The sequence below is a fragment of the Drosophila albomicans genome, chromosome 3, assembly GCF_009650485.2.
Source record: "Drosophila albomicans strain 15112-1751.03 chromosome 3, ASM965048v2, whole genome shotgun sequence".
Lineage (NCBI taxonomy): Eukaryota > Metazoa > Arthropoda > Insecta > Diptera > Drosophilidae > Drosophila > Drosophila albomicans.
In genome coordinates this window covers 35137354-35162947 of record NC_047629.2, presented here as the reverse complement: position 1 = coordinate 35162947, position 25594 = coordinate 35137354, and the positions used below count along the sequence as shown (strand labels likewise).

At 38.7% G+C, this 25594-nt stretch overlaps 5 protein-coding genes across 6 annotated transcripts; 1 reads left to right on the top strand and 4 right to left on the bottom strand.

Moving 5' to 3' along the window:
- Positions 1-151: 151 nt before the first annotated feature.
- Positions 152-8841, bottom strand: LOC117569718 (uncharacterized). 2 transcript variants are annotated; one of them, XM_034250982.2, is made up of 5 exons: positions 7217-8841; positions 6556-6994; positions 4974-5435; positions 1878-2055; positions 152-1817 (listed from the first exon to the last, which is right to left on the bottom strand). In XM_034250982.2, the coding sequence occupies exons 1-5, from the start codon at positions 8238-8240 to the stop codon at positions 1662-1664; spliced, it is 2259 nt and encodes a 752-aa protein (XP_034106873.1). In that variant the 5' UTR covers positions 8241-8841; the 3' UTR covers positions 152-1661. The 2 variants fall into 2 exon arrangements, with proteins under 2 accessions (XP_034106873.1, XP_034106875.1); XM_034250984.2 differs by having other exon boundaries at positions 6556-6976.
- A 1715-nt stretch (positions 8842-10556) lies between these two features.
- Positions 10557-12043, top strand: LOC117569720 (dynein axonemal assembly factor 1 homolog). The gene is made up of 2 exons (XM_034250986.2): positions 10557-10925; positions 11144-12043. Exons 1-2 carry the CDS (start codon positions 10593-10595, stop codon positions 12038-12040), a joined length of 1230 nt encoding a protein of 409 aa, XP_034106877.1. The 5' UTR covers positions 10557-10592; the 3' UTR covers positions 12041-12043.
- Positions 12044-12218: 175 nt separating this feature from the next.
- LOC117569719 (ionotropic receptor 93a) lies at positions 12219-15063 on the bottom strand. The gene is made up of 5 exons (XM_034250985.2): positions 14598-15063; positions 14196-14535; positions 13820-14013; positions 12964-13265; positions 12219-12906 (listed from the first exon to the last, which is right to left on the bottom strand). The coding sequence occupies exons 1-5, from the start codon at positions 15051-15053 to the stop codon at positions 12300-12302; spliced, it is 1899 nt and encodes a 632-aa protein (XP_034106876.1). The 5' UTR covers positions 15054-15063; the 3' UTR covers positions 12219-12299.
- Positions 15064-16940: 1877 nt separating this feature from the next.
- On the bottom strand, positions 16941-17491 carry LOC117570086 (uncharacterized). Its single transcript, XM_034251531.2, has 2 exons — positions 17415-17491; positions 16941-17339 (listed from the first exon to the last, which is right to left on the bottom strand). Exons 1-2 carry the CDS (start codon positions 17461-17463, stop codon positions 17005-17007), a joined length of 384 nt encoding a protein of 127 aa, XP_034107422.1. The 5' UTR covers positions 17464-17491; the 3' UTR covers positions 16941-17004.
- A 3094-nt stretch (positions 17492-20585) lies between these two features.
- On the bottom strand, positions 20586-24049 carry LOC117571048 (phospholipase B1, membrane-associated). Its single transcript, XM_034253016.2, has 4 exons — positions 23793-24049; positions 22775-22969; positions 21912-22709; positions 20586-21012 (listed from the first exon to the last, which is right to left on the bottom strand). The coding sequence occupies exons 2-4, from the start codon at positions 22955-22957 to the stop codon at positions 20737-20739; spliced, it is 1257 nt and encodes a 418-aa protein (XP_034108907.1). The 5' UTR covers positions 22958-22969; positions 23793-24049; the 3' UTR covers positions 20586-20736.
- Positions 24050-25594: the final 1545 nt, after the last annotated feature.

Genomic DNA, 25594 nt, shown 5'->3' with positions numbered 1-25594 from the left:
TAGTTAGTTATAGAAATTATCTTTCTACAAAAACTATCTTTTTTTAAGCTTTACATAAATAAACTTTCTTTCAATATCCAATCAATTCATTTATATTTTAGAATATCTACATCTCATTTAACTAAATAATAGAAAAATTCTTGCTTGCAGTTTTTACAATTTTTTATTTGCATTTATATATTTTATATACAATTTTACAATATGTTTTGCTAGTTGTGTCGTTTTCACTTGTCTCGTTTTATTAGCTCGTTTTGTCCATCCATAATCTGTCATTTATCATCTGTATCCCATTTGTATTGTATAATAATTGTTTCATACTCGTGTTATCTTAATTTATATTTCACAAAACAAAAAAAAAACTGGAGCCAAAACGTTTTGCTTGAAAAATCTAGAACTAAAATAAAAAATATCAACATAGGTGTATTGTATATTTGTCTGGAACGCAATTGAATACTTTGTTTATATAATGATTAAATAATTGTATCATTTTGTTTTTTATACAATTCGATTCGTTAGTATACTTATTATTCAAAATAGTCACATATACGTTCGAGTATATATGTATGTAATATATATATATATATTGTATATACACTTGTATTATGTATGTAATTAACGCTTTACAAATTTTATTAGCATTTATCAAATTTGATTTACTACAGTGGATATCGCTAATATAATAAATATATAATTGCATTGCTGAAGCATAGTACACAGACGTGATCTGGATTTCACTTTAGCAGCAGTTTCATGAGTGAAATTGTTGCGAAATTGTAATTCAGACTGCGGCTGATAATAACTTATAGGAAATTATTTACACATGGATACGAAATCCTTTTAATTTACAGACTTATATCAATTGGAGTTGTAGTATTTGAAAATATATTCAAATGAAATGAAAACAAGTTTTGATAGTGTTTTGGCAAATCAGCATTTGAGGCATAACAAATAATATATCAACCATTCTTTACTATGAACATATTTATGTATTGCTTTTGAACATTTCGGTTGCACATAACCGATACCAACTGTAGTAAGTACTTAGAACTAAGAAGCCTTTTTTGTTTGTTAAACTGCCACAACGATGACGTTCATAAATATATATATTGTTGTTGTTGTATATCTGTATATATATTATTAAATATGTTTACTAAAGACGATATGTTTACTAAAATTATAATAATAATGTTTAGTATAATCGTATAAGTATATGTCTACATCATTCATTATATACACACATACATACATATGTGGCGTGTTCAGTTTAATTAGTTTATAGTATTATATGGTTGGTGCCAATCTATCGATTGGCAGTTGACTTAACGAACTAAATTTTGTTCTAGCGGCCAGTGAAGGGCATCAATGCAATTACTTAGCAAATTGCTAAATTGTTTACACGTCTTTTAAAGCTTAAGTTGGGTTTCTCGGTTTCTTGGATTCTCATTCCATTTATTTTTTGTTTTTGGGATTTTGGTTTTTCTCAGATTCTAGGTATACAAGTTCTATGCGTTATTGTTTTTGTTAAATAGTTTACTTTAGCTAACTCATTTCGATTATACAATATAAAAAGCCAATTACTGAACAACAGCAGCTACTTAGTTAAGAGTTTTTTCTTACTACACAATAAGTATTTACAAAACGTTATCATTCTTTACTTAAATTCAATTATTTGTCAATTGATATTTGGTTAGATCAACCAGATGCTCATACAGCATATCCTCCTGAGGCGTCAGACCAATCATAATCCAGCCCGATATAGCAGCAATGCTCCTTGTCACCGATAAACTGCTCCACACGCTCTGCACACTGTTGCTTAGCTAAACATATCGAAAGAGAGATTATCGAAATGAAGTAGAAAGTAGCACTTCAGTACTCACCAACTCCTGTTGGGTTAACGTTATGTTTGCATTGTTATTGAACAGATATAGTTTCTCGTCTATAGAATCGGAGCATATAGTTAAGATTATTGTTGCTATATATATCATAGTGATGATCAGCCAACGGAACGATATTAATTCACTCGCATTCGAGAAGCTCCAACGACAGATATCCATGCTGAAAGTCAAGTAGAGTTATTAGTTAGAGATTACAAAATGAATAATAATAATGCTTAATGGCTAATAGATAAGATTAAAAGAGAGAGCGCACAATTTGGAGTGTTAAGAGAGCACAGTAGTGAACTCTTTTAATAAACAAGAGTGAATATAATAAGTAGTACTTATTAAGTACCTAATTAATTCTTAAAACACAATTCCAATAAAGTTTCATAAAATAAATCTGATCTCGAAGGAAAATAGTCAAACGATATCAGCAGTACATACCAATGCCACATATTTGCTAATTGTTTTAGGTTTACTTTATACTACTTAAGTAAAATATAGGAAAAATAAAGGATTGTATCCGCAGACCCTAATTTTAATTACATACAAGTTTGAGAGTAGACAAATAACTTATTAGAAAGTAGCTAACAGCTAATACTATTCATTGTTTTGTATTGATTCTTATTTCACTAAAGCCAAAGAGAAACAAGTAAGAAAGTTACAGTCGAGTGTACTCGACTGTGAGATACCCGCTACCCAATTTGATTAAAAGCAATATATTTTGCGGTATTATTCTCAAAATATACCGAATATACTACAAATATACTAAAAAATACTAAGAATATACCAAATGGTATATTTGGTATATTGATATAGTACCGCATTCAAAATATACCATAGACGGCACAATATACCAGATTGTCAGCCAAAGCAACTAAGACCCCTAGTAAGTAGGCGTTTTTGCCCATACAAAAGTATTTCTTTAATAACTTCGACAATTATTATCTGATCGCAACCAAATTTTCAGGAATCATAACTACTATAGTAATTATAGTATATACCAATTTATTCGATTTTTTTGATTTGCGGGGGCGGAAGTGGGCGTGGCAAAAATTTGAAATAAACTTGATCTGCGTGCAAACATAACAAATGCTGTCGAAAAAAAAATATAGCTCTATCTCTTATAGTCTCTGAGATCTAGGTGTTCATACGGACGGACGGACAGACGGACAGACGGACAGACACACAGACGGACAGACGGACATGGCTAGATCGTCTCGGCTGTTGACGCTGATCAAGAATATATATACTTTATAGGGTCGGAGATGCCTCCTTCTACCTGTTACATACATTTCCTGCCGGCACAAAGTTATAATACCCTTCTACCCTATGGGTAGCGGGTATAAAAAGAACAGACTATATCAGCAATGCTTATTCCCTATTACTCTAAAGAACAACCAACTTTAAATAATGAATCTTCCTAATAGTACTTAATTATTTTAAATTCACTTTAAATTGTCATATTATTACATTTAATAAAGTAATGATTTTAATAATGCAGCCTAAGAATTTATAATCTCCAAAAGTAAATGCTTTTCATCAACACTCTTTAAATTCCTTTTAAAATTAATTATAACGATGTAAGGGACGGACTAACTTGTATTTGTGCCCACTCATCTTTTCCATCCAAGTGCCCAAGTGTGGGTGCTAGGTATAATTAAGTTCTGAAGTAGATGTACAATAAACATTATTTGCTTATCTTATATACACATTACTCGCAGATGCGAAAGGTCAAAAGATTCAAGTGAAGCTCCCAGAGCTGTGTACATAGATCTGACATTTAGAAAAGCAGCAGCATCATCACATAAATCACAGAACACAGGATAACGTAGCGAAATGTCACACTCAGTTTTACACTTTTGCCGCCGCAGCTGTCGTCGTTGCCTGGGAGGAACGGAGAGAATTGAGGAAACGTAATGTGATGAGGAAGGCACAACACAACAGAGACAAACCGACAAAATGCCAAGCCAAAAACAGCAAAACCAAAAAACCAAACAGCCATAAGCTGAAGCAGACAATTTCAACGTTGTTTGGTCTACCAAACGACCCAAAAAAAAAAAAAAAAAAGCCACCCACACACACACATAAAAACACAACACAGTCAGTGTGTTGCTTTAAAGGTCAAGAGTGCTGCAATATAAGTGAATGTGTGTGTCTGTGTGTGTGCGAGTGTGCATTGCACAAAAAGAGCAAAGTTTAAGGGCATTAAAATATATATTTGCCAGATGATGAAATTGGCCACGCAACGAGAGCGCACTTACAAATTATTTCAATAATGACAACAGCCACGAAGCCAAACAAAAAGCGAACCTCTTGAAATTTGCAATTCAAAATTAAGTATAGCATACTTTTCAGCGTCCTCTAACGCTCTTCTTCCCTCTGCTTTCTTCAAGTGCCAATATTGACGCACACAATACGCCCACGCACACACATACACACACCCACACATACAAAGTCTAGACCACACATTTTTAGAGGGTCTCCCTACATATTTATGTGGTCTTGGCTTGGAGGAGCTATCGTAAGTCTTTCTCACAGTGTGTTTGTGTGTTTGGGCTTTTTTATTTTTCAATGAAATGTGCGGTTCGCTTCAAGGGTTTCCACCTTGGGCCAGGCGGTGCGCTTTGAGGTCAATGAGTTGAGCACATCCACATACAAACACACACACTTTGCTAACACGCACACCGCACTAAATACTTCAACTAAATTAGTTGACTTTCGCCTGCTATATTTAGCAATGTCCTACGAAGGCCGTCCGTCACCTAAATTGACTTGTAAACAACAACTAAGGACACCGAGCGGATAAGACAGACACTCGACGGTCATAAGATCAATACGATAAGGTTTATTGCCACGTGAATATATTTTCTAAGAATGTCCTAATTCAGGTGAACTTATAAGGCATTTAAGTTTGAGCAAGAGACTAGAGTTCACTAATATTGATAAATAAGCAATATTTTGCGTTGGACTATTCACATTTACAAGTTACATTCAAACTATTTCTATGAAGTCTGTCTTGAGTCTCTTCTAAGCTCTTTTGAACTAACATTGCTCTCTCTTTAATTCTTGAAAGTAATTTTAACTGCAACTTACCGATCGAAAACCGAAACTAAACAAACGATAGCCAAGCAGTAGAAAGTGTTTAGATATATATCCGCAAATCCGGCATAATCGCTAATCAACGCCAATGTTTCACTACTTGTGCTCGTCGTTGTTGTGGTTGTTGTTGTCGTCGTTGATCCAGTTCCCGTTTCCGCTGACATTCCGGCATTCGCATTGCTCAGTTCTATCAACAGATTTGGCATCTCTGTTGTTGTCGCTGCTGTAATGGTCGTGGTTGTTGCCTGTGTTGTCGATACGGATGCAGCTCCCAAAGTCTCGCCCGCAAGACTCATGCTATTGATGACCTTTGCCCAATCCGTGGGATGGCTGCTCAGCACAAAGAGTAGATGGGCCAAGGCTAGACCAGCTAGCAGCCCATGGCATATGTTCGATATGAGCAACCAAATTCGTTGAATAACACAGGCTAGTTGGATGTTGCTCGAGATGCCATTACTAAAATAAATATAGAACAAGTATTAAATTAGTTATTGAGAATAAATTTATAGTTAAAAATATATAGAGAGAATATAATAATTATTATAGTTCCTTGATCTAAACATAAGTACCTATTCACAATTTATTAAAAAGTTTACAAAAAATTGGATTTAATATTACATATTTTGCGAATTTTCTATTGCACAAGTAAGAAGTCTTACTAAATTATTTTTAGGAATTTATTCAAATGATTTAGTATTAAAAACAAACTATATAAGTAGCTAAATGTTTGATGAAATTAAATTCTCAACAAAAAGTTTTTTCCAAACGCAATTCCCCAAAGTAAAAACCATTAGTCCCTACAATATAGTCCCGATAATAGTAATTATGTTCCTTTAATAGTATTTTTAGTGACCAATTGAAATATTGTAGGGCATGCAAACAGTAGTTTTCTGACTTATGAAGAAAACATAAATTACATTCCCGTTTGAGTTAGGGCTCTACCATATAATTAGGCAGATATATTCTTGCTTTATAGATATAACTGCATAAATATTTCTGACTTAATAGAGCCCCAAACTTACGTTTAGCATACAATGGATCTGTAACCTAACATTAGGAATAATAAATAACATACTATCTATGCAGGTCAATAAGAAAGCTATTAAGTCGCCGCTAATTGGGTTGTTTTCCAATTAATAATAAAGCCCTATTGACCTGAACCTCAATGAGGCATGGATCCAAGGAGCCTTACGCAATTTGAGTAGACAAATTGTCTTATCAGGCGAATTTGGCTGAAATCCCTTGCTGTGCTACACAACACGCAAAAACCAATTCAAATCAAATATGCTTTGTCAGGGAAGGACAACACACACACACACACACCGATACACAGACAGTCAACAAGCAAACGAACGGTAAAAGGACGACAGAAAATTTATTGAGTGAGCCTGTAGTCTGTAGCCTGTGGGGACCTAAAAATAGACCCAAATACCTAAATACCCCAAGCCGGCAAAAGCGCACGGGATTATTATGTGTTCGTCATTCAATAAGAGCAGACACCCCACCGGCAAGGACTTTGGACTTTGTTCCCATCCTGTCTTGCATATATATATATATCGTCTTCCTCCTCACTCACCGATTTAGCTCGGCATCGAGCAGACAGCGCGTATCTCCATAGCTGCCACGTCCACTCACGCTGTTGCCACCGCCACCGCCAACGCCCCCGCCGTGGGAGCGAAAGAGGCGTCCGGCTCCACCCAACTCGGCAGCAGAGATGCCATCGATGGCACCAATGCAGCCGGAGCCAGAGCCGGAGCTGGTGCCAGCTGCTGCCCCACGCGCGGCACCAACGAAGGAACGCTTGTAGTAGCTCTGCTCGACGGGTCGATATCCCGATGACGTCTGCAGAAACATTTTATCGATGTGCGCGGGCGTATCGTCCGTGGGTGAGACGACGGGTGTGAATGGATTGTAGATCTCATCGCCGTCGGCGGGCGCAATGTCATCAGCCAGCTCTTTCAGGATGGATGATAGCCCGCCAGCTGAGTAAAGTTTGCCTGCAGATTGAACGAGAGCTACACAGTGTGCGTAAGACAGAGAGGGATATATGAATAAAGAGAGAGCGAGGGGGAGGGAGGAAGGTAGTAAATTAGGGAAAGTAAAACAGGGAAATGGCGAGAGGGAGAAGGAGCTACTGCGCAGATGCGAGATGGGCAAAGCTTTTTCCTCAATGGAACAGCACTTGCAACCAGGACTCGCAATGGGAATGAGAAATAGGGATTTCGTCGACCGCTTACCGATGAGCTGACCCCGCTTATCCCGTTGCGATTTCGTCTTGCGATGCACCCGTCGCTCCTCGAGACTCTGATCAATCTCCAGCTCCCCCGACAGCGATGCATCGTGCATATCCGAGCACTGTTTGAGGTAACGCATCAATGTTTCATTAGCCTGACGCACCTCCATCTCGCCGGCAGCAATCAGCTTCCGTTCACGCCGCCGTCGCGACTCCGACTTGCTGCGCTTGCGACGCGGACTCTTATCGAAGCTGTTCCGCGAACGCAGCGAACGCTGTGCCGGACTCGCCTGGGGATCGGACAGCGATTGCTGCTTCCTCGAGGCCCCGCCACCAACACTGTTGCCACCTCCAGCACTGCTGCCCGCGCCCATACTGAGTGCCGAGGGTGTCGGTGAGCTCTGCTTGAGCTCGCGATCAATGTAGCCCAAGATGCCGCGATGAAAGGACGAATCCACCTCCAGCGAACGCAGCGCCGGCGACTGTGGTGAATGTGTGCGTCGCGAACGATGTCCGTGCGTTGCAGGCAACTGACGCAGCGTCTCCCTCAAGCTCATGGCATCACCCGAGGAATTGCGACTGCCATCGCTCTGCTTTGTCGGCTGTGTGGGCGACTCCAGATGTGTGCTAATCTCCGTTGGCTGTTCGACAGCCTCCACAGCTGGCTCGTCAGCACCTAGCGATGCGCTCTCCTCGAGCGTATCCTGCGTGGGCGGTGCATGTCCATTCACCAGCACCACGGTCTGCTGTGATGTCTGACTCGGTGAGCCGACCATCTCAATGCTGTCCGCCGAACTCTGGGCACTGATGCGACCCACTGTTGTGCTCGTTGTTGTGGATGCCGTATCATTGAGGGCGGCAGCACAGCTCTCCAGCGTCTCGACAACAGCCATGCTGAGATCCTGGCCATCGTGATCGGGAGGCGTTGAGGCGGCGGCGGCTGCTTCACGCTCCAGGCGACGTTGTCGCGCCTCCGTTCGCCGCTGACGCTGATGTTGACGATGCACCTTGGGCTGAGTGGCCTCCATAGCGTCTATCTCGCTCTTTCGCGCTCTCACTCTAACTAACTCTATGTCCAATTAGTCTAGACTCTTGTGCTTGTTCCTCTTACGATTTTGCTAGTTGTTGTTGTGGTTGTTGTTGTTGTTGCTCTGCGTGTCTTCATAACAGGTGGATTAGCCCAGCAGGATGGATGTTTGAACTTTCGAGCAGTGTCCTGGCAAAGCTGCAGCTTTTCGCTTTGACCCAAATAATTATGCACCGCAGCTGCAGCTACACCCACACCCACACACACATACACACACTCGCACACAGTCGCACAGTTTCACAACAACAACACTTGAGAACAGCAAAGACCTTTGTGCATTTCAAGGCTATTGATCAATTTGATTTAGCCACAATTTTTGATGTGCTATTTGATTTTTTCTTGACTTGAATTATTTGCAGCCAAATAGCTGTGAGCAAACAAAATTGGTAAAAACACTTTTGAAGCACTAGTAATACAATTCTTTCTACTTATTTTTGTGTGTGCTAATGAAGGTCGCCCGGTTTTGAGAATTGGAAACGTGTGTTTTGCTCGCGTTCGCGGCTGCTAAGCGACTGACTTGGCCTGGCCGAGACAGCAATGCAAAATGGCCTAAACAGGCACTGAAATCAACTGACACTGTCCTCTTGGCCTGACTTGGCTCACATTCGGTGGTTGGTTGCTTCGTTGGTTGTTGCTTGTTATTGCCGTCGACATTGTTGTTGTTGCTGTTTGTGTCCTGCTTCCTGAAACGTAGTAACGAGCGCAGCGCAAAAGCTTTTTCACAATGACGTCAGTGGCCGTGCGTGGTGAGCATTACCGCCCACACGCAAGTATTGGTGTGTGTGTATGTGCATGTGTGTACTGGCATTATTGACAAATGCTATTTTTAGGTAAGCGCCAGCGTAAGCAAAGGTGGGGAATTTTTGTTTTTAGCAGCACCTTGCCCCAAAACTTTGTCAGCTGCTTGGCCGTCTACACTGAGAGAAATAAAACAAATACAATTATACTATGCTAATAAACACTTAAGCTTATCATATTATATTGCTTAGTTCATATAAATTATTTTAATTTATTTACTTTTGTTATTTTGTTAAGTCAGCATCTTGGCATAGAACAACCCCAACCTCAATTCGCTACTTGCTAAGCAGCTGTCGTGTTTTTTGCGACATTTCACGCACACACACACTCACACACATGCTTACCTCTCACCCACCTGCTCGCCATTTTGAATGTTCTCTCTCTTGCGTTACTCTCTTGGCAAGAGAGAGCGTTGGCTTGCAATCGATAAATGCGTGGTTATGTCTCAGCTTGGTTCAAGCTACTGCGCAGCTTTCAGCCTGTACATCATGTTGATGACGTCAATCGAAAAAGCTTTGGCTATCCAAAACAACAACAAATGCACACAGACAAAAGCCGGCTATGAGCTTTCTTCTTACTGCCCAGCATGCCATTTCGAAGGCGTCAGTCAGGCAAATTTTATTATCGTAAAGCGTGCGCGCCTGCAGAGGCGTCGTCTGGCGCTGCAGCAGACAAAGTAAAAACAACAACAACTCACTGGCGCAGCTGCTGTTTGCTGTTGCTGTTGCTGTCACTGTCGCTGCTGTTGCCCTTTCGCTTCAGCTAATGGCCCTTGAAATGCCAAAAGGCGTTGGGCACTTGAACTGTAGCAGAGCTCTCGCTCTTCTGTCTCTCTCACTCTCTCTTTCTGTCTATTTGGCCTGCTCTTTCTCTCTGGCTCGAGCCACTTGCAAGTTAACGACATTGACCATACGTCATTACCGTGACGTCACAGGTTGACGTCAGTGTGCGCATATTTTCGCTAAAAAAGAAATGTGGAGAGGGCAAAGGACAAGCTGCGGAATGTTAAGGCTTTGTCAAATATCAAACAGCATACTAAAGCTGTTTGCTCTGGAGGATTACAGACAAAGTGAAGCTCAAGATAATATATTTCGCAATTTCCTTCTGTTTATTTGTCAGCCACTGGAGAAGTGGAGCGTGAGAATATTTATAAGAGTGCTATGTTGGCATTTTCCATGAATTGCTTAAATGTCGAGCTTTAATTAACCAAGAAGTTCTCAAGAAAGTACAAAGGTTAAAGAAGTAAATGATAAGGGCATTTAATATTTAATAATAATCAGAAATACCAACAACAATAACATTTTCATAGTAACACTCGCATGCAGATGAAGCGCCAACACTGCAAGCGCTTCACAACACTGTTAAGCAAGTTTGGCAACCCTGTCAGAAAAGCGTTACCTCGGGCAACAGCGCCATATTGTTTTGTCAATAGACTTTGTTCATGGCACAGCCGGTCACAGTTTAAACTGAGAGCTTAAAGCAAGGTGAAAATAAAATGCCTATATTAGAGGCGCCTGCCGAGTACAACGAATCCTCACCGGAGCATTCACTGCAACCGGAGATTCCAATATTATTGGGACCGTTACCAGGACCTGCTGCACTCGCGCAGTTGCGTCCGCATCTGCCAGAGGTGCGACTGCAACAACAACAACAACAGCAGCAGCAGCAGCAAGTGGAGCGGCAGAATCGTCGCATATTGGCACGCAGAAACTCCTACGATCGTGATGTGCCCATTGCGGAGGAGAATGAGCATTATCCGCCCTTCGTGCACCTGCTGCCAGTTGTGTTGCCGCCACAATTGCCCGAGCCCACGCTGGATGAATTGTTGGTAAGTGAAGCAGCAACAACAACATCAACAGTTGACTAACAGTAGACCCACTGTTAAGTCGATAGTCGATAACAGTGCTTGATCGAACTCTCGTTACTGTTGACAGTCACTGTTAAGTCGATAGTGAATAACAGCGATTGATTAAACGTCTGTTACACGCTTAATGTTAAGTTAACGTTTATTACTGAAAAGCTTTTGGGTTCTTTTCTTTGCTGCAGCGCCGAGTTACACAACGCACGGACTTGGAGCATGTGGAGTCAGTGCGTCTGCGTGTCATTTCCTATTCGATCAGCCTATCGCGACTCTCGCTATTTCTGCCCAGCCTGCAGCAATTGGATCTTAGCGGCAGCGTGCTCAGCTCTCTGCGAGATCTGGGCTATGGCCTGATGCAGCTCACCCATCTGAACATCAGCAATTGTGGCCTTAACAGCTTTGACGGAACCAGTGGCCTACCTGCCATCAGAGTGCTCATTGCAGATGGAAATATGATACAGCGAGTGGGACCACTTTCGGAGTTAAGTCAACTACAAGTGTTGCAGGCGCGCAACAATCGCATCAGCGAACTGGGCTTACTCTCCTTCCTGGGCTTGTGTCCGCAGCTAATGCAGGTGGAACTAGGCGGAAATCCCGTCTGTCGTTTGCCACTTTATCGTGATACGCTGAGACGCAGTGTGCCCACGCTACAGCAGCTGGATGGGCAACCAATTGATGTGATGGACAATGCAGATCAAGAGGATTCACACAGTTCGGTGTCCAGCGAATCCGAGTCCGCAGTACGACCAGCGACGGCGCCACAACCTCAACACAGTGAAGCAGTAGCAGTACGTAATACACGTCCAGCCAGCGCCTTAGTTTCGTTGGATGCAGTGCGTCCTCAACGCCCGTCCATCAGCTCTACACCTGTGGCAGGCTCTGTGTTGGGTCTGGTGCGACAGCGGCGACGACGCAGTGGCCATGCCTGGGTAAGCTCTTCCAGCGGATCCTCTGGCAGCTCCTCGGCGGCCTCAACGCGTGCTCCGTCGATCAGCTCATGCTCCTCCGCCTCCTCGTCGCACAGCAGCCTGGACATGCAATCTAGCAACTACACTTTCAGTGCACGTGGCACAATCGATTAAAGTGATCAACAGCTACAAGTTTATTGTGATTAATTTAATATGTATAAAACATCAAATTGTTTGTGCAACAGTTGAATAAAGTTCACGAAATGTTTTCTTGACTAAATCCACTATTGCACTATTTATATATATACTTTACTTTATAGATATGTTTATACTCTTCAAAAGCATCGTCTACCGCACTGGATCTTTGTCTACGTCGTGTGCCTTGTGTTCGTGTGTGTTATAAAAGTGATAAAACCAGTAATTAATTCTAATTCTACTCTGTGTAAGTATATTGAAATAGCGCAGCTGATGGAGATCGCACTGGTATCAACTGGCTCTGACCATTCGAATTGCGAAACACGATATAATCTCTACCATTGATCAGACGTCGCACTCCTGGAGCATTCTGCTCGCCACCAAGGATGAGACCATGTCTATTGGCATCCAAGGCACGACGCCAACGCTGCTCGGCGCCGCCTCCACCGCCATGACTGAAGATGCTTTGATATGGTGGCGGTGGAGTTACATTCTGACCATGTGTGGACGTGCCCAGCAGCTGTCCCTCTCCACTGTTCAAGCGTCGCAAGCCGCGTAGCCAGCGTGATGGCATTATCGACTGGCCATTGGTGGTACGTCCAACTCCGTGTCTCGCCCATTGATTTGCCTCGCGTCTGCCATTTATATAGCGGAACAGCAACTCCGTGGTGAACACCGCAAGTGCAGTGGCAAATCCTGTTAGCATTATGTAATACGTCATCATTAGATCGCCGTTCCTCAGCTGTCGCTCTGTGCTGCCCAGATCTTGTGGACAGATCTCGGCACTGGGCAATTCCCTGGCCGACAAATGCTTAATAATGCCAGACTCCACAAGATTGAGTAATCTATAGATAGATAATGATTGAAGTAAAGATTAGGATAAGTAGAGATTATAAACTCACTCGGGATCGAAGAGTTCGCTTAGGTTGGAGCCTATGGGATACGCAAAAGTGCGTTTCTTCTTTAGGAATGGTTCCTTGGCCATGGCAAAGGGACAATGAATCTTCTCATCGTTGAAGCTGACCGACTTCCGGTACAAGTAATCCCTATAGAGCATGATATTTATTGCTGGACGATCTCGCACAAACACATATCCATTGCGTTCTACGTAGTTTTGTAGATTATACGTGTCGTTGGAGGCATCCGTAAAGACAGCATAATTGTTGTAGATCATGCGGTTTAACATGTTCAAAGATTCGTTGGTCTAGGAAAGAAAAATAAAGAAAGTTACTAACTAAAGTTACTACTAAAAATTAATTATGAAATGAATATTTGAATATTCAATTTTTATTTACAAAAAAATAAAATAGAAAAAACGTAATATACATGTGTAGATAAAAAATGTTTCTTAATGAGAGAAAGTATGAATTTTTGAACTCTATATTTCAAAAGTAGTTTTGGATTTATAATGAAATTTAAAGAACACAGGAAAATTTAACTATTTTATTTAAACATGCCTAAAAAACTAGAGGAAAACACTGGTTAATACTTTTTTAGGGAAGAATGTATTTAAAAAAAAAACATGAATAACGATTTATAAATTGTCTGAATAAATTTTAAGTTAAATACTTTTTACGATAAAAACTAAAAATAATTCTAAGGAAACATACAAATATTTTCATCCATCCTAATGATAGTCGTAGTAATGTAGTAATATCTAATGATAGTAGTATTTATCTGAGGAAAACTAGTATAGCAAATTAATTTTTCGATATACATAACTTATATATTTTTATAGACATCCGACAATTAACTTACCGTACGTATGGCATACTCGACGCCTCCGCCTCGCAGTGAGACAAAGTGTTTATTCTTTGAGAGGATATCGTTGACGGTGTTGTAGGGCAACGTGAACTTGGAGAGGGTGAGGAAAGCGGTCAAATTGGCCGTATAGAACGATGTGAGAATTGTGATAAATATCCACCAAGTGGCGAAAAGCAGGCGTGTCGAATCTGGAATGCAATTGCCATATAGTATAAACGTATTTCATAATTGAAAGAACAAACTGAACGATTGCATGTCCAGTGACAAGGCAAGCGAATCGAGCAACCACCATGGCATGCAAATTGCCGATGGCTATCGTTGCATTAGGGTTAATTGCTCCTTGCAGCCAAATGTCAATGCAAGTGCTCACCTGCAATCGGAGAGAGAGTGCTGCCCTGTTTCATGAGAGCGCCATAAACGAACCATGCACAGTGACCCAGGGAATATGGTTGCTGCACTGCATCCCCAGTGAGGCGATTGCGTATGATGATCAGCATATAGATAATGGGACCCACGGCCAGCAGTGAGACAAAGATGAGTATCCAGACCCAAAACTCAAAGGGCGCCAACAAGCCAGAGCCACTGGCCGATTCCCTGGGTCGCTGCATCACCATAATCCATTCGCCCTCATCCAATGTGGTCGTCGAGTAGAAGACAAAGGTGCGTTGCTCCGAGAGCGAAGGTATAAAAGCAGCAGCGAGATCTACATTCTATGGGTTAATAGTTAAAGTAACGATTCTCAGTTCAACTCTCTCTCTCTCTCAATACTTACACTATTGTTGACCATCTCAATCAGACTGCGATCCAAGTCCGTTGTGGAGCCAATGATGTTATCCTGGGGCACCACAACATCGTATGTAAAGTTAAATTTCTTTTGCAGAAATTCAATAATCTGAAACGAAACTCCTTGTCCAATTCTTGTGCCATTCTCCAGCACTTCGGTGTAGCTCAAGGGATAATCCTCAAGCGTTGCAATCCTCAGATGTTTGCCATTAATCCATTGCTTCATATTTCGCAGTTTCTCCTTTTTGTTGCGCAGCACCTCAAGCGTTTCCACTGGCGCTCGCTCTGCCAGACCCACATCCTCTGCCTCCACCTCCAAAGGCGTCTCAGTGACCAAGCTGCCGTCTGGATTCAACTCGATTAGGCCCTCTGGCATGGTGTCGTTCAACGGTGGACAGGCCAAACATAATGCTGCCGCCACCAGCAACTCAATGCCACTAGCCATTGCAAATTAGACAAAGTCTATATTGGAAGTAAATAGTATGAGAGTATGGAAAATGCCACTGCAAGTGAGTTCTTTATAAGTATCAATGTTAAACTGCACTTCACTTTTACTAAGATAGAAATCGAAGGCTAATGCCAAGTAGTAGAGTTAAAAATACATATTTTCCACATATTCGATTTTTATAACAAATATTTAAACAACGATATCGATTGTTTGCAAATTAATTTTCCTTAATAACATTCATTTTCCAATATTTCATAATATTTACATTGTTCTTTAAATGTGACTCTAGTGTAGTTTATTTACCTTTAACTTGTCAGTAAAATTTAATTTAATAGAAAATAACTTCAAACAGACAACATACATAATATGTATTATATATATCGGTGATATAACTCGAACACTTCAACATTTTTTTTTTTTAAATTTATTACTTTAAAATTTCTTCTTCAAATAATTTGAATATTTAAATTAAATATATATGAGTTGCAGAATATTTAATTCTATACCCTCTACTATAAAGAGGCATTTTATTTATTATTTTTTTAAGGATATACATTTTTGAAAACTTTAAGTATAATTTAATAATATAATTTGTATGCTTTCTTTATATTATTTGTATTTTGTTGTTAATATATAACTATTGAAAGCAGTAATATAATATTAAGTTATATAACTCCTAGACGTATTTTAGATATCAGACTTGCTAAATATTTCAGTTAAACTTATATGGTTTCCTCTAAAAATTATTAAAAATTTTCCACTTCTCATTACAGACAACTTTCCATTTTTACCTAATTCCGTTCGTAGCTCGAATAATAGCTGAGCTTTTTACGCTTTCGCATAATGTCCAAAGAACAGCCTTTATGTTTATATATCCTTTTTATATTTTCTCGATTTCACAACGAACCGTTAACCACTGAGCGCCGAGCGTTACTGAAACTTAAAAAAGTGTCCATTGTGGCTGGCACATGTGAATGTGTCACTATGGCATATGTATGCTTGACCCACTACAAACACAATTAACAATAATGACAAGTGTAAACATGAACTGAACAGACAGCGGAGCCCTTCTCGCCTTCACAAACCAAAGCCAGGGGTTGAGTTTAGTCACAGGCCCCGGGGAGATCGTAAGCTTTGATTAGCATTCGTTTCTATTCCTATAACTTGATTGTAGTCATTCTGGAAATATGGCCAGGCTAATGAAAGGAGGCGTCTATCGACAGCTTAAGAAAACACAAATATTACTCAAGTCGCTTGTAACTGACTTGTTCAAGGACACCACGTATCCTGTGGGTCAAGTTTACAATGCGCCACCATCTATCTAATGTCCAAAGTTATGACTTAATGTGCCGCAATTACGCTTTCATTACGAAGCCAAATTAAATGTTTATACAAAAAAAAAAGACAAACAAATTTAAAAGTCGAGTAATTTCAGCAGAACTTTTTTAGAAGTTTATTACCATTACATACAGAAATTATATAGGAAAGTAGAAAATTCAATAAATTTTTATTGAGGCAATTATTTAAATATTGTGCATAAAACTATTGCGTACTTCTAGGCTTTCATATTAAAATGTGGAAAAAATAATTATTTTCTTAAGGCTTGTAGAAAATAGGTCAAGGTAACTTCTAAGTTGTATTTTACTTTTGTTTATTTCAACTAAAATATTAAATAATAAACAATAAACGATTAAAAATCGTTGAATGTTATAACATAATAAACAGCTAGAGAACTCTTTCCACACATTTCAAAAGTGTTGCATACTTTTAGGATGTACAAACAAATAATGCTAATAAACTATATGTTCGCAAAAAGTGATGCCTACTTTTAGGTTTCTACAAACAAAATGTTAAAAACTGGCAATGTTTTTCAATTTCCATAAAATTTATTTATAAACACTAACTTAAAGTATATACAAGACCTATTTACATTATCTTCTAATTGTTATTAACCAAAGCGATTGCTATTGTCCAATACCTCGCTGCTAGTTCCTATAGACAGATTATTCTGACTACACTTGCAGTCCTCGCCATCGACACGCCCCTTTCCAGATAATATGCGAACGCCCTCGGCGAATTTGGGAAAACCGGACATAGTTTCCTTTAGCGTGGTCATCATGACAGGCAGATACATGAAGAAGTCTTTGAAGTGACCCACAACTGTGTGATAATCCACAGGTCGACCATTGCCTGCCGCACTTCCCCCCGTGCCCTGATAGTGGCCATCAATATCAATGTCATTGTCAGTCGGCGCAAATGGCATAGCCCAGCAATGTTGCATAACTACAAAAAATAATAATTATTAAATATCAGTTTAATGTCAAAGCCAGAGAGGGGATCAGATTACTTGAGACTTACCCAACAAAATCGCAATTGCGACTACTTGAAATTGTTTGCTGTGAGCCATGGTACCAAGAAGTCTTGAGTTTGACGTATTTTCTGCAAATGCTCAGCTTTTGTCATTGCCGTCGACAATTTATAACATTTAACTGTGCCGGCGTAAGCAGAATTTCCATTTCATGTTTTAATCTCAACCATTGCTGTTGTGGTTTTTCTCTTTTCTTTGCGCTGAGCACAGCAGAAAACTCGAAACTCTTGTTGAAAATTTGATTTGACATTTCAATGTTCTTGCTCAAGACCTTTTTGGCCAAGAGCAAACTAAGAAGAGCATATGAGATGCAGAATAGTAATAGTTGAATATTAACAATGAAACTACAAACGGTCTAATAGTTAGTAGTTATTTTCTTAATAGTTGAGTAGCTATACAAATTATTTAATACAAAACGCATTTAACACATTTCAAGCTCAATTTCAACTGTTGGTCTTGCAGCGCCATCTAGAGTACAGCAGCAGCACTTATCTTTTGTGGCGCCATATTACTTTTTAAATTAATTTAGTATGTACACACTGCTAGTAAAATGATGTGTACACATTGCTTGTACAGCATATACTTACTCTCACTGACAACAGATGGCGCTGCGTATTTTAATATGTTTTTAATCACTTGCAATTTACGATTATTACATACTTGTGAGTTTATTAAATAATAAATGAATATTTATGTCGTCAGCGGAAAGCCGATTTTATAATAAGGAAAAGAAGTTAAGTTGCCTTTAATGAGTATATAGGAAAGCTTTTCATTCATAAAATATTAATTTATTATAGTTTTTAATATATTCAACACTTTGGCGTATTGTAAGTAATTGATAATTAGTATTAATTTATGTGTTCACGTAGTTTGTTTGCCAATTAGCTAACACTGAAACGTGTCTATCAGTTACAGTAATTATTTCACCCTCAACACCTTTTAGCAATTCAATTTGTCAGTCAGTCAATTTGCCAGTTAATTATCCATTTAATGCTTCACATCAGTTAAACAACTAATCATTTCCATTGTAAGCAGAGCAAGTTAAGAATTGTTTGTTTTACAAACGTGTAACGAACAGCTACAAAATACCCTGTAATAAAACAAAAGTGATATGAAGAGACCGATTAGGAATTTTTATCAAAATCATGCGTCAAGAGCATGCGCTAAGAGAGCAAGTTAAACAGCTTTTTTTATTGATCAGTTAGCAAATTCTTTGAAATAATTCCAAAATCAAATAAAGAGTAAATTTTTATATTTTAATCAGACGCATAAATCAACTAAAATTCATAATATTGAGTGAACAAATTTGTTTACGCAAACGCCACTAATTAAAAGTAACCATTTCGATTAATTTTGAGTATTTTTATTAATTAAGCTTTATGTTCGATGCCAATAACTCTTAACGAATATAAAAAATTGCAACAGGCGTGGCATTGATGTGACTTATATGTCAAGAATGCGAGAGACTCGCTCACTACGATCCGCTTGATTCTCCAGCATAGAAAAACCAGATGCAAAGTATATGCAAAGTACTTTACTTATACTTTATTTATACTCGTATATACAAAGTGTCAATCTAGCGAACTGAGTGCGTTACGTTTTGCGATTAAAATCATCTCAGTTGCTGTCAAGTTCAAAGTCAAGCGAAAGTCGCGAAGTTATAGCGAAGCCGCAACGCTGGCATTAACCTTAACACTGACCGAGTTACATGAGTCGTAGAGGGGAGCGGGAGAGGGGGTAGAGACGGGTAGACTATCATTTTATTAAGTGCAATCAACGCTATAAACGAAACTCAACGATACGAAACGTAATTGATGTTTTTGTTTCATTTACCTTTTGGCACTTGCACGCGAAACCGTTGATCATCGCAACGCCTCAAGAGTCGTGGAGTCTCCGGGGGGAGCTGCGGGGTAATGCGGCCCATTAGGCATAATAACACGTTTCGACAACGAATTCGCAACGTTTCGATATTAAAATTAGCATTTATTATGTGCCGTCCAACATTTGTAACATGTTTTATTGCCACCCAAGTCGGTGGATGAGCAAAGGGGAGAGGAACACACACACAGCACTTGTTATCTACCTATCGCGAGGGTTATTCAGGAAATGGGCTTGCAAAAAAAGAATTTACGTTGTTTTGCTAAAAATGTGTTAATACAATTAGCACAATCAAGCTTTTATTACCTTTCCATTCAACGGGAAAATTTGCACAAAAGAAATTTCAGTTTCCTGAAGGGGAATACATTTTATAAAAAGCTAGCACAAAATTATATTATTTCTGACAACAGCTGTTTTTGTTAAAAAAAAAAACTCGTAAATCTTTAGTAAGTCGATCTAATTTGAGCCCTAAATGAACTTGCATTTTTTATTGCCAGCAAAAATAAATTGAGAGAAAATATTGCTATTTTTTAAAGGCTTTCTTTGCAAGGTTAGAAAGGTGATTAAGTTAGGGGAAGCACCGAAAAAAATCTATGCTTACATAATAAACTTCAAGCATAATAACATTAAGTAATAATCACTTTTTAATTTTCCCATTCGGCAATTGAATGAAAACCAAAATAAGTCGTAAGTTAGTTTAAAAAATTGGGCAAGTAAGTTTAACAAAGCTTAATTTAATAATATTGAACATCAACTTATCTTTTTTAACTTTTTTTTAAAGAGAAATTTAAAGTTTTTTTTAGAGAAATGTACAAAATTTTATTTTGCACTAAATCCTTATTTGCACTAAATAACCTTCAGAAAAAGTTTATATAGCTGTAGGATAATGTTGTTAATTAAGATTTCAAGCTGCGAGAACTCATGAAAACCTCCATTCGAATGAAACGATTTATTAGAGTTATTTTACTGACAGCCTCAAGAGCTGTTTTGTCTGTAAGTAATCCCTTTTAGTAGCTCACTTGACTTTGGCTTCAATAGCAATTTGCTCAACTCTCAGATTAATAATGCACTTCGAATGTTTACTCAGTGAGTAACCCCAGTGGCTAATTGATATGGGATAAATGTAACTTGGAGGGGGCGACGAGACTTCACTGTAAGACACGCGCATTCCACTTTTTGTTCGAGACGTTCTGACATGTAAATTAAACAGCCACGCCCCCAACTGTTCAGAAGGCGTCTAATAAATTATGCACACTTTGTTTGAGCTACTCATTAGTCACGTCGTGAAGTGAAGTTTTTCGATACTTATCTATGTGTTTATATTTATCAAAGCGTGAATGAAAATGACAAACATGCGAATAAGATAGAGACTTGGACTTAGCAAAGATATCACAGAGAGTGTTAGATAATAAGGCATTCGATTTTTGGCGCAACTTAAACAACGAAATCGGCGCGACTATTGATCCGAGTGATCAGATATGGATGCTGCTCGCTCGGACAGAGAAACTTCTCGAAGATCTGCGGATTGAAGGAACTCTTCTCCCCGGGCAACTCCAGCATATTGTTCCACATGGCATTCGCGGCAGCGGCGTGTCCACGCTGACTGAGGTGGAAGCAATCCTCGGAGAAGAAACGCGTATCCGTCTCGCCCGTCTGAGTGCGAGGAAAGTCCTTGAATTGCGAGAAAGGCTGGGCATTGATGGTGAAGGTCTGAAAGGGATCCAACGAAGAAAAAGAAATTAAGCTATACTCACTATAGATAGAACACTATATAATACAACTGATTTTTATTTCTACCTTTTTTGTGAATCATAAAGTTAATGATTCTTGTAATAAATATACATATATAGTATATATAATTTTGTGGTGAAAATGTCGGATGCAACACTATTAAAAGTGAAAAGACACATACTAAAACATTTTTTAATTTGAATAAATTAAGCTAAGCATGATTTTGGAATTATTTTTCTGTTTCAATATAATTGCAAAAATGAACGAATTCGGACGAAAGACAAAAAAATAAAGGAATTTATATATTTTATCATTAAACAGAAAAGGTTTATAAAATCAATCTAAGCTATAAATCTAATCCAAAGCCATAAAAATAACCTTTACTTATTTTTAAAACAGTTTCAGTTATAGTTTTATTTACTGTAAATAAATACGACATTTTTCGCCAGAATTGCCCATATATCATTTACTTTGTTCTTAAAAAAAAAAAGTTAAATTGCGGTGTTATGTTAAACCGTTTTTTTAAGTGTAATCGTTTTTAGCGGAAGATTTTTTGAAAGTGTTGCTATTTTCGCACCTGTACAGTTTTAAGAACTGTGATGAAAATAGACAACTTCTAAGAATATATCGAAAAGCCATAAAATGCTTAGAAAGTATGACTTGCAATTTGCTGCCTAAATTTGTGAATCATTCAAAAATTGAAGAACCGAAAATACAAAAGCCTGAAGGCACAAGTTGCTTTGGCATCTAATTCTGTAGCGCTTGCTAAATATTGTTAAATTATACTACAGCAAAGTTGATTATCAAAAAATGTAAATACCTTTAGCTTTAAAAAATACACAGAGATGAAATTTGTTAAATTTCTAGATTTCTCTCACCTCGGTATTAAACTCCGGCAGATTGATGATCTCATAGTCCTTGGCAATCCAGCGTTTCATGATGTCCTCATAGTAATCCAAATGCGCCTTCGACTTTCCCAACAAACAGGGACACTCGAAGCGCAAAGTGCTATAACAAATAGGAGGCAAACCCGAAAGATTCGTCAGAAAACGCAAATTAGGAACTGGCGCCACATTGATCATCAAACGCGGCACATGATCACGCAGATAGCGATAGGTCTGGAGCATGTTCTTCTCGTGATTCGCGATGGTCACCTCGGGCTTGGGATAGAAACAGATGTCGGTGCAAAAGTCATTGTTGCCAATGAACAAAGTAATCAGCTTCCAATCGTGTGTCATATTCACATGCGGATCCCGCTGCAGACGTTTCACCAGCACCTTGGCCATATAAGGCATATCTCTAGACATGGCCGCGAGTTCGGCGACATTGAAACGTGAAGAACGCTCCGTGGAGAGGCCATCTTTCAGGGAGTAGCCGTAGAGATCGGGATTGAACTCCTTGAGTATGTTGGGCAAAGTCAAATACTTGCGCCAATTGTACTGTCCACCAATGGACCAAGATGCACCACGATTCTCGACAGTGACATGCGCCAAGTTGGAGGCAAAGATGCCATTTCCAGCTGTCAGTGAATCACCCATGGCGCCAATGATGTCAATGTCACCGGGACGCAAACGATGCACGCTCGTTGGACGCTGATCACTGCGTCGTCCAGGTCCGTGTTCCGCATCGCAGAACTGCACCAAGGAACGCGTGCGAGCGCCCAAGTTTTGTGTTTTCTAAAGAGATAAAGAGAAGAAGATTCTTACTAAGAAAGTAACTCAAAAAACTTTGCTGAACTTACGCCCGCATCTTTTAAGCGCTGCACATTTTCCACCTGATCCCCAGAGCGTCCAGAGATGGCCAAACCGAGAAGCCTCAGTGGACGATACGCATTTCGCAAAGCCACATCCAAAGAAGTGCGCTGTGACGTCACAACTGCGATGGCAACAACAAGGGGCAGCAGGAACAATGACGCCTTCCTCATCTCGCTTTCAAGCTAAACAAGCAGAAGAACAAGAAAACGGTTCAGATCAAGATTAACACATCGAGAGTGTCATGCTAGACTTTTGCTTTCGTTGGAATTCGCTGGTGACGTCCTCGATACACGAACCAGTTCTCAGAAGATGTTACAGCCGATGCTATTGTTTGTTTTTATATTTATTTTTGGTTTATTCACCTTTCGATCATCGTTTTGTTTTGATTATTCGTATAAATTCATTTAGTCTTAGTCTGTTGACCGAATCAATTTGTTGTTGTTTAGCTATTTAGCATTTCAAAAATTTCATCACAATTTATGCAAATCTATGCAAAGTTCTACGTTCCGTTAATTTGCTCAATCATTCTGACAAATCTCAACAACAACAAATTATAAAATTGGAATAATTGACATTGACTTCTAGACTTTATTTTTGAAGTCATCTCTGGACAGTTCATTACATTTGAAGTCAAAGGGAAGCGAGAGCATTGTCAATGATTTGGACACGCTTCTACTTAAAAAGTTATTTAACTGAATGAATCGCATGCGAATTCGGAAACACAAATCTATATTCATTTATAATAGGTTGGCAGGCGGAAGTGGATGAAGAGTGGACCGTAAAAGCGACACGAATTTGCGGTAAATATAGCATTATATAATCAATCGGCTAGACAGCGTGCCAAATCCAGTTCTATATATGCCACGCATTGTACATAGATAGCATCTGTTTCCTTTTCGCATAATGCACAGCATGCAAACAAAAGACTTAGGAAACGAACGCGCCACACTGAACAACAAAACGAAGATGCAATCGCCTGAGTTTTGATTTAATTATGCAAATTACCTTTTTTTGTTTGTTTTCTATTATCAAAATTATTCGCCACACTTTTGCTTGGCAAGAATTTTACGACTTTCGACGTGACCTCTTTCAACTTTTTTTAAAATATTTTTTTTAACGGTAAATCTTGCAACTTTCCCGACGACGAATTGCACAATTACTTAAAAGTATCGTATCGTATTTTATATATGCTACGTATATATAGTTAATAATTTATTGCCGCAGAAGGCAGCTGCGCGTCCGGCACCGTCAATCGCATAGAATCAACTGCTCGCTAGAATTTCTGATTATGTTGATTTTATATATGGAATAGCCCCAGAGTCAGCAGCGTACTACGCATAGAATAAAAAGGTTCGTACAAGTATACGAAACACGTAAAACAAAAAATAAAGAACAAAATACAATACGAATCAAGTGCGAATTTTGATGTTTGCCACTGCTCAACTAAAACATATCCTGTAAACAAAAATTACTTATAGAAAATACTTCCATAAGTTTTATGTAAAATCAAAATTATCATACAAGAATTTACTTAAAGAAATTATTTCTAATATTTTTTATAAAGCTACAAGAATTAAAAACTATTAAAATACATTTTAATTATAAATAAAGTTTTGATAAATGTATGGATTTAAAAATATTTTAGTAGATTTGACTATGAAATAAAGTTCCAACAAAAACAAGAAATTAAGTTTTATTAAAAGTCAAAATTAGAAAATAGTTAAGATATTTTTTTCTTGTAATATTACTTTAATTAAATATAAGAATTAGAACATACTGAAATAAAATTAATTTATAAATTTGATTTAAATAAATTTAATGCTTAGTATTTCTAATGAAAATACATTAATTAATTAATCAAATAATTAATAATTATATTTTCGAAAAACAGAAAACAAAGCAATATTTTATACTTCAACTTTAAGTTCTATAGAGTAGAAGTTTCGCAAGAGTGACCTCGATTTAGAAAATTAAGATATTATTTAATATTCATTAAATCTATAAATGCAAGCTTCAAGTCTCTTATTCATTTCGCACTTATGTCTTCGATTAAAAAATCAAAATATAGCTAAAATACAATTAAAAATGAGAAACAAACTAAATGATTATTAATCTTAGTTCAATGCTCTTAAAATAATAATTATGAAGCCACAGATATTTACCCCTATGTCCACATACCCCTTGCGTAATTATTTATTTACATGGTATAAATATATCAAAATTTTGCTGTCGCCGATTCTCATGCACACACACACGTAAACCAGCCAAAGCGCCGAGCCGGTCAAAGTCATCGCTGTCGTCTTCGTCGTCGCCGTTGTCGTTGGCTTCGTCGTTGAAGTCTGTTGTAGTCGCTCGTCTGAGAGTTAGCGTAAATTCAGAAATTCACTTTCGTTCACCCGTTTAAAAATAGTCTCGAGGCGGCGTTGCGATGTTGTCCACTTGTCGGAGTTCACGCTTATCGCGATTGGCCCCTTTGAAGAATCAGTGGGCAGTGGGCACAAGCAAGTTTTACGGCTCAGACCAGACCAGAAATGGACACAAAGGGGGCGCGTTTGCGTCGTAAGTCTGTTGACAACGGCGAGAGGGGAAGGTGAGGGGAGAAGCTGTAAATCAGCTAAAAGGAAACGAGACATGCAACTCACCGACTTTAGTGGCATCCTCAGCATTTTAAGTTGGCTAAGTCTTTTAACTGGACACACGAAGCGTATGTACGTGATACGCTATGATAAGTAGAATCAGTTAAGTTTATATTTATTTTTATTCTAGTCAAAATACTCATACAATTTACTGTCGCTAATTGGCGTTTG

What these genes read in the sequence shown, in the direction of transcription:
- LOC117569718 (XM_034250982.2), bottom strand. Translation starts at nt 8,240, where the DNA reads ATGGAGGCCACTCAGCCCAAGGTGCATCGTCAACATCAGCGTCAGCGG. An exon ending in CTCGATGCCGAGCTAAATCG is followed by an intron (nt 5,436 to 6,555) that starts GTGAGTGAGGAG and finishes TATTTATTTTAG; the next exon opens with TAATGGCATCTCGAGCAACA. An exon ending in TTAGTTTCGGTTTTCGATCG is followed by an intron (nt 2,056 to 4,973) that starts GTAAGTTGCAGT and finishes CTTGACTTTCAG; the next exon opens with CATGGATATCTGTCGTTGGA.
- LOC117569720 (XM_034250986.2), top strand. Translation starts at nt 10,593, where the DNA reads ATGCCTATATTAGAGGCGCCTGCCGAGTACAACGAATCCTCACCGGAG. An exon ending in CCACGCTGGATGAATTGTTG is followed by an intron (nt 10,926 to 11,143) that starts GTAAGTGAAGCA and finishes TCTTTGCTGCAG; the next exon opens with CGCCGAGTTACACAACGCAC.
- LOC117569719 (XM_034250985.2), bottom strand. Translation starts at nt 15,053, where the DNA reads ATGGCTAGTGGCATTGAGTTGCTGGTGGCGGCAGCATTATGTTTGGCC. An exon ending in TTGAGATGGTCAACAATAGT is followed by an intron (nt 14,536 to 14,597) that starts GTAAGTATTGAG and finishes ATTAACCCATAG; the next exon opens with AATGTAGATCTCGCTGCTGC. An exon ending in TCGAGTATGCCATACGTACG is followed by an intron (nt 13,266 to 13,819) that starts GTAAGTTAATTG and finishes TTTCTTTCCTAG; the next exon opens with ACCAACGAATCTTTGAACAT.
- LOC117570086 (XM_034251531.2), bottom strand. Translation starts at nt 17,463, where the DNA reads ATGGCTCACAGCAAACAATTTCAAGTAGTCGCAATTGCGATTTTGTTG. An exon ending in CGCAATTGCGATTTTGTTGG is followed by an intron (nt 17,340 to 17,414) that starts GTAAGTCTCAAG and finishes TATTTTTTGTAG; the next exon opens with TTATGCAACATTGCTGGGCT.
- LOC117571048 (XM_034253016.2), bottom strand. Translation starts at nt 22,957, where the DNA reads ATGAGGAAGGCGTCATTGTTCCTGCTGCCCCTTGTTGTTGCCATCGCA. An exon ending in AGCGCTTAAAAGATGCGGGC is followed by an intron (nt 22,710 to 22,774) that starts GTAAGTTCAGCA and finishes TTATCTCTTTAG; the next exon opens with AAAACACAAAACTTGGGCGC. An exon ending in TGCCGGAGTTTAATACCGAG is followed by an intron (nt 21,013 to 21,911) that starts GTGAGAGAAATC and finishes GATCCCTTTCAG; the next exon opens with ACCTTCACCATCAATGCCCA.